Source organism: Apteryx rowi, unplaced genomic scaffold, assembly GCF_003343035.1.
Source record: "Apteryx rowi isolate R43461 unplaced genomic scaffold, aptRow1 scaffold_81, whole genome shotgun sequence".
NCBI classification, from domain to species: Eukaryota; Metazoa; Chordata; class Aves; order Apterygiformes; family Apterygidae; genus Apteryx; species Apteryx rowi.
Window position 1 is genome coordinate 1,623,225 of NW_020451105.1, and position 7,958 is coordinate 1,631,182.

The window sequence follows — 7,958 nt, forward strand, 5'->3', positions numbered from 1 at the left end:
GAGGAGGTCGGGGCGGCAGCGGAAAGCTTCGAGGTGCGGTCGGGGAGGGAGCGACTTCAGGGTGTCCCCTGTGAAATGATGTCACTCGATCAATATTTTCGGGGGGAGTGACTGATCTGACCAATTCCTGCTATGAAATGGGCTCTATATTGGAACTGGATTTAGCCGAATCGATCGGGCTGATAACAGAGAGCTATAAAAGGCCGGGGGGTGGCTGTGCCTTTCCTGCATCCCGAGGCGATCCGCTCCAGAGAGCGCTGAGCCGCCGCTCTCTCCGCCGGCGTCGGCGCTGCCGGGCAGGCGGGTGCGCGGGCGAGGGGGCACGGAGCAAGCGGGGACGATGGGGGAGCGCCTGGGCAAGTCCCCCGCCTCCCTGGCGCTGCTCGGGCTCGCTTTGGCCGTGGGGGCCAGGTCGCTGCCTTTATCGGACGCCGGCCCCCATGTGAACTACGGCTGGGGGGAGCCCATACGGCTGCGGCACCTCTACACCGCCAGCAAGCAAGGGCTCTTCAGCTACTTCCTGAGGATCGGCAGCGACGGCCGGGTGGACGGCGCCGGCAGCCAGAGCCCGCAGAGTGAGTGCTGCCGCCGGCAGCGGGCCGGCGGCGGCGGCGGCGGCGGCGGCGGGGCCGGGGGCGGCGGCGGCGTTAACCGGCTGTGCCTTCCCCGCACAGGTCTGCTGGAGATCCGCGCCGTGGCGGTGCGCACCGTGGCCATCAAGGGCGTGCGGAGCTCCCGCTACCTCTGCATGGACGCGGCGGGGCGGCTGCACGGGCAGGTGAGCGGCGGCACGGGGCCCCGGGGCCGGGCCGGGGCTTTCGGAGCCCCTCGGAGGGGCTTGCCGGCCGCCGCGCCAGGGCCGCGGCGAGGGGGAAGGACTGAAGCCCTCCGCTGCGACGGGCGAACAAAGCTTCCGACCCCCCCTCTCCTCCATAAGACCCTGATTTTGTCACTCTTGCTGCCTAAAAGGCCGCCATGGTTATTAGCGCAGCACGACAAAAACAGCTTTCTAACGCGAATAATCTACTATTTCCATTACGTGTTACATGTCCCCAGAAGAGACTGAAAAGACAATATAGAGCAAAATTTCATTTATGTTTAAAAACCCTTATCGGTGGGGGGGGGTTGCTTCTGCCACAGAAATAGATTAAGTCAGCCCATAGCCCGAATTATACACACTTCCTTTAATTAGYTTCTTGCTGTTCCGATTAAGTACTCCGAAGAAGAGTGCTCCTTGGGAGAGGAGGTGCGCCCACATGGCTCCCATGTATGCACGTCCCACYAAGGCGGGGTTGCTCTCTCCTTAAGTATCAGACAGAAACAGGACTACGGGGGGAGAGACTCTCCTCCCCTGTCTCACTTGGTCTTGAGACCCGCAGCAGCACACTCGTGGGACACTTAGAGGCTGAGAAGTTTAGCGACCGTCTGATGCAATGTTGTTAGCTCATGCTTTTCACCTACTGTATCAGCCTATCAGCTGAATATTATCAGCGACATAAACTGTGGCTTTGTAAGTAACATAAGTAAGTTGCCAACTCTAGAATTTAAAGGGTGAGATTCAAGTTCAGTTTTTGTGTAACTGCTTTAGAGGAACCTGAGGTTTCACAGAGAGAAGGGAGTATTTTTTTACCAGCCATAGTATATACACTGTTTTACTCTGCTTTGATTACGCTGGCAAAATTTCTGCTGATTTCAATAGGGCAACGACTTGGCCCATTGTCAAAACTCCCAATATCTCTAATAAGAGCCGGAATGATTTAGTGAGATTACTGCTTGAGTCCATAACATAGGATGAAGTCTTTTTTCTGCATTTCCTTGCTTTTCTTGGCTAGAATCAGAAAATCAGTGCACTGATAAGGTGCACAGATCTTGAGGTTCAGATGGTCTGGACGGTAGGTGAATTATTAGCTTAAAGTTTTAATGTATATCCAAACCAAAATGATCAGTGAAAACTAAGCAAAGCCTGGATCCCACTCCCACTGGAGCTGCAGACTGGATCTTTAGTGGTTGCACAATTTTAAAATAGCTTTCCTATAACAGCATTTTGAAAGATTGTGAATAACCCTTGACTGAGACTGTTTATTGATGTATTAATTACGTGTTTTTTTGAAAACATAATGACATGTATCCATGCCATCAGATCTATGCATTGTGGACGAGTTCTGTATGTTTTATTCTCAAACATAGTTTCGTTGACTTCAGTGACAACATTCACAGAAGTGAGCAGAATTAGACACATAAAGAAAAGCTTTCTCTTGAGATGCAGTTCCCCTCTCCTATAGATTCTTTGCTCTGAGATCTGCCTGTGTTATTGGAAGTAAGAAAGAAATGGCTTCCAGTGTGTACCGCTACACTAACTATATCCCTCTGAGTGCCAAAGAAACACTGGCTGAGACTGTAGCCAGTTCAGGCTGAGAGTGAGAAATCGGGTCGTTCACAACACCTGCTATCACCCCTCCACTATCAGCCAGGGCAGACAAGCTCTGTGGAGAAATTCATACCCTTATCAGCACTGTGTTCAGGAGTGGAAGAACTAAAGGGCAAATGTGGTACCTGACGTGCCTTTTTCTGACACGGGAAAAGTGATGACTAAAGTTGATTTCAAACATGCAGTGTGCTGTAGTCTGTTTTCATAATTCCTGTAGGTTAGGGGAAACCATGTAACTTCTTAATATTATCATATTATATACATAGCATATAGTTGATATAGTTGAGATATGAGGGGGCATAATCAATAACTGCTGTGATTTGTAATGCACACTTGCTCAAGAAGCCTTTTTATTTCATCACTGTCATCAGTGAGGCTGACCACTCATAGAAATAAGGACAGATAACAATTGAACCATCAGTTTGTATCCTATACAGTCTTCCGAGATATACTGTGTGTTGAAGGATAAATATTGTATAATTTGCAGAAAATGCTTTTTTGTGAATTACTTAAATGGTTTAAAAAGTGCCTTTAAAAAGGCACCCATTTCACACTTAATTGTACTCCGTATCATTGGTGTTTGAGAAAGGACTTAAAAGTATCAGCTATATTCTAAGTTAAATTTAGACAGGTAGAGCATTCATGTAAGAACACTTTTATCACTGATGACCGACATATAATCAGCAATGGGTTTTTATTAACCAAGAGTTCAAAAACCTGTAATAGCTGAGCCAGAAATAACACCAGAGCTGTAAGAAATACAGTGATTATGTAAAGGATCTGGAAAGGTCTGACCTCGTGATACAAAATCCTAATATACTACATGTGCAGTATATCATAAATGCATTTCTACGAATTCATACCTAAGAAAATATATTCTTCTATAAAAAATCTGAACTCACATTGTTACAAAATGTGTAGTTCTAAGTAATGTCTAATGGGAAAATAATACTGCATTAATTAGTTTTTTTGGAATTTCAATTAATGCTGAGTAAAAACATTAGCAGTTACCTTTTTAATATATTTTTACTGACTGACATGTTTGTGAAGTGCTGTCCTTTATAGTGATGCCTTTCTACAGACCTGAACCTGAGGCCTTTAAGCAAATCTCTAATAGAACTAGGGTTTTATACTTCAGGACTATTGGATTAGGTCTCATGACTGCAGTTAAATACTGCCAGCAATTAACAGCAGTTTATCTGAAGGAGCACTGGCAACTGAGATGTTTTTTCTCTGTGTTCAGAGCAAGAGTATGTGTGGAAGCACAGACCCTGCATTATTTAAGAGGATGGGAAGACATACATTAACTTGAGGAGTTCTGGATTAGGCCAATGTTTTCTTTTAATGGCTTCATAATCTAAAATGCATGCTACATGCAACATGGGGAGCTTTAGGCTGGTCTCAGTGGCTGTGGTCCGTAAAGGAAAGAGCTGCCCCCGGAGCAATGGCGAGGGCCGGCATCCTACCTGCCAGCCCCCTTGCGCCTCTATGCTGGCAGCTGCCAGGCATAGGGCCCGTGGGCATGTTTGTAATTTTCTTTCCTCCCTGCCCTTCAGCTCAGGTATTCTACTGAAGATTGTTCCTTTGAAGAGGAGATACGCCCAGACGGCTACAACGTATATAAATCAAAGAAACACGGGATCTCCGTGTCTTTGAGCAGTGCCAAGCAAAGACAGCAGTTCAAGGGAAAAGATTTTCTTCCATTATCTCACTTTTTACCTATGATCAACACTGTGCCTGTGGAGTCAACAGACTTTGGTGAATATGGTGATTATAGCCAGGCTTTCGAATCAGATATGTACTCCTCACCTCTTGAAACCGACAGCATGGATCCCTTTGGACTCACCTCCAAACTGTCTCCAGTGAAGAGCCCGAGCTTTCAGAAATGACTCCAATTACAAACATGGTGTAAAAGAAATATTGCAGAATACTACAGGTTTTTAGCTTTTCATGTACCAGTATTTTGAACATTTTTTTGTATTTAAGTATGGAGCCAGCCTTTTCCTTGCAATGTGTTATACCTGGAAGATATGATTGCTCAGAGGCTATATTCTAGAGGATTGCCTCCCTATCCATACTTTATTTGGGGGGAAAAAAAAGATTAAATAAGAAAAAACAATTCACCAAAGTTACCCCATTACAGTGGTGATGATAAAATTATTATAATTTTTCTATACCAACCTCATTACCACATATGTTCACCTGTTATTTTTGCTCATAGGAGCAAATGTAGCAAATGCTTTTCATTCACAGGGAAGTTAATGATCTTTTAGGTTCATAGGCCTTAAAGACAAACATTTGGAAGAAAACAGGATTAAGGAAGACCTAGCAAATGTGGTTATGTGAACTAGAGTAAATGCTGTCCCTTGAAAAGCTGCTGACAATGTTCTGGGAAAACTTTCTATTGAAAGCATACCACTGAAAAACATTCTGCTTGTATATTGTATTTCTTTTTCCCTTAAGACATAAGGGAAGAAAAGGAAATATTTCTTCCTTCCCTTATTGCTAAGGGGTAATTTGGAAAACTGGATCTTTGATTTCCTTTATAGGCTAATTTATGTTTACTGTGGGGTCTGCATCATCCAATATAGACTCCTCATTAACATTAGTGAGAAATCTATACATGGGTAGAAGTGTATACAGGACCCAGTATTTATGTTCATCAGGTAAGGAATGAGCAGTACCAACAAACTAGTCTTCAGTAACAGAAGTTCTGTTGTATATAAGTGTATATGTCTTTAGCAAATGGAGAAAAAGACTGAAAATGGATGATGTATAGGTCAAATCGATTGCATAATAAGTTTTCATGTTTTACCTTCAAACATCAGCAGTTCCTTTAAGGCCTTCCAGGCTTGATTCTGCATCAGCTGAAATCAATAGAGAAACAGTTTAGTGACTTGAATGCTGCAGAACTGGGTCAGTCATACCATTCACCTTGCAAGGAAAGATTGTGGGTACCTTATGGCCAAGAGGTGGACGTCTGATACCTTCAGTTCACTTCTCTTATTGCAATAATTTGACAAAAGAATAACAAACCTGAAACCCCACCCAAAAAAAGGAATGTGAGGAAAAAGGTTCAGGGATTTTACTCTTTTCTAAAGGTTCATTTATAACAGATTTCTATACAAAAAAAACTCTGCTGGAAACAGTAGCATTCTTCTGACCTAGCACTTCATTGGCAATGCAATATTTATAATTAATTTATTGAATGCATACATCTGTTTATTTTGTTACTATTATTTATGCTCAAAATTCTATTTATATACTCTTGAAGGTGGATTTTTTTAGTTGTAACAAATTTCGTGAAGTTTTGTAATCATGAAACAGTAGCTTTTTAAATTTCTGTATATTATCAGTAGTGTAACATGTACATTTGCAATAAAAAAATCATCTTCAACACAAAAACCTGGCTGACTCTCTTTTGTAACTCCTTTAGCCTAAAGACATCAAGGACCTTCATAAAACTATTAAATTTGTCTCCACAGCATCTTTGTGAAGATGATGTTGTTGAAGAGGTATGACAGACAGGGACACAGAGAGACCAAACAGTTTACCCAGAGCTAGACTTTGAGTGCCAATGCTGTAATCAGAATCTGCCTGCTCCCAATTACTGATGAGCTCCATGGTAAATAGCAAATATAAGAAAGGTATTTTTACTATGCAAGGGAGACAGTTCACTAAATTTTGATAATTTAGTGGAGATATGTGAAGGTCACTTCCTCTCTTTCACTTCTGACCTAATCTTAAATTCCTGTTCTCTGGTACAACATATGAAGAAAGCTCAGCTGTAAGCTCTGTGGGCAGTCATGATCATGGATTTACATCTATTTTATAAAGTAGCACTTTTACATTCCATTTATGTCCTTAAACCCTGCAGTTTGCTCTGCTTGCTGCCATCAGTGTGCTGAACGCTGATGTGAGTGTGAGGGACCTACAGTGTTTGCCTCCAGCTGTTCCAAGGGGGTAATTCCTAGGGGAGATGGAAAAATCTGCTACAAATGTGATTGCTGCCATCCTTTTCCAGTGGGGATTCTGCTGCATGGGTGCTGATGGCTGCAGCCAGGTCCAATTTCCAATGCAGGCAAAGCCGCATCCCGTATGTCAGTATAGGCACACCATGGAGTGCGCTCCTGTACGCCCAACAGGAACTGAACTGTTGGCAGTGATTTCAGCCAGGCTCAACCCACACCACAAACGCTACCTGTGGATTTTTATATTAGTACATAAATTGCCCACTGGCAAAATGTAAAAATACTGCAGGTGGAATGCTGCTGCCTTTTAAAAATGGCAGTATACTCAGCAATGCAACTGGGGAGAAAATGGGTTGTTTTTCCTGAAAAAGAAGTTGTTTTCTAACAGGAAATCAAGGATCAAACATTTCGGTTTGGAAATGCTGCAAGGGTGACTCAAAGGAATTGTAGATTTCTCGGCTGGAAAACATCTCCCATGATGGGTCACATTCTCCTTTGTGCTGAGCCACTGCCACACATCCGGAGGGTTGCTAGTCCTCATGTATCGGGAAATGTAGTCCTGATTTTCAAGTTGTTCTATCCCAAAAGTTTTCAGACTTGGGGCATTCAGCTTTTCATCAGACACTATATATTTTTTGAACACTGGATACTTTTCAAGACCCCTTCATATAACTCAAGAACTAGAAAACAAAATAAAATGAACATGAATATTTAAAAAATTCACCCCAAATCCACTTTTCTGCCAAAAACCAGTTTTGCTGGGAAACAGCAAATAAGAACAGAATGCATAGGATACACTGTTTAATTTAACCAGTGAGAGAATTTTAGGTAGCTTTAATGTCTCTATTTGTGAATATGTGTGTAGAGCACAAAAATGAGCACCCTTACATTGGCGAACAGTATCTTGGGATCTTTAGTGACCCCATTTGCTGACACCTTTGAATTTGCATCTTCCACCAGCGCACAATGTTTCTTACTGTAACAGCATGGTTAGAGTGGTTGGTTCAATATTTATTCAGACAGAGGGAAGAATGCCAGGAGCTAAATTACCCACACCGCTTCCTGGAGCACTTTAGTTTTCCTTGGAGGTTTCCCATCCAAGCACTGACCGGGCCCAGCTGTTTTGCTTATGAAATCTGACAAGATCACAGCTTGAGGTGGACTGATTACTGGAAAATGCTTTCCCTACCATTAGACACCTGATTAGGCCAGGAACTTGGCGTGCAAAACCTTTAAGCATCCTTGCTGTAGGTTCTGTGGGAATGTAAACACTACCACCATTGCAAATTGCACTATACAAGTCTGGACTGATCATGGTTTGTCAAAGACAGTAAGTTGATTGCAATGCTTTCATTTGTAGTCATACATTTTACAGCCCTAAATTCTTTTAAAAATGTTAGGGTGCCAAATGTCTCCTTGTGAAGTCTCAATTAGAAGCTATGATATGTAAATAAGAGTTGTTAGAGTAGTGAGAAGGCTGTAGAAAAGGAGATACTGGGCATCTCCATCTTGAATTTGGAGAAGTGTAAAAAGTAGCAAATCCTTTATACAAGACCCAT

At 43.0% G+C, this 7,958-nt stretch overlaps 1 protein-coding gene across 1 annotated transcript; it reads left to right on the forward strand.

Moving 5' to 3' along the window:
* Positions 1-340: 340 nt before the first annotated feature.
* Positions 341-4,328, forward strand: FGF19 (fibroblast growth factor 19). Its single transcript, XM_026089338.1, has 3 exons — positions 341-575; positions 675-778; positions 3,985-4,328. The coding sequence occupies exons 1-3, from the start codon at positions 341-343 to the stop codon at positions 4,315-4,317; spliced, it is 672 nt and encodes a 223-aa protein (XP_025945123.1). The 3' UTR covers positions 4,318-4,328.
* Positions 4,329-7,958: the final 3,630 nt, after the last annotated feature.

Bases quoted from the DNA above. Each gene is read 5' to 3' on its own strand.
- FGF19 (XM_026089338.1), top strand. From the start codon at position 341: ATGGGGGAGCGCCTGGGCAAGTCCCCCGCCTCCCTGGCGCTGCTCGGG. The intron at 576-674 runs GTGAGTGCTGCC...TTCCCCGCACAG, and splicing joins CGGCAGCCAGAGCCCGCAGA to GTCTGCTGGAGATCCGCGCC. The intron at 779-3,984 runs GTGAGCGGCGGC...CCTGCCCTTCAG, and splicing joins CGGGGCGGCTGCACGGGCAG to CTCAGGTATTCTACTGAAGA.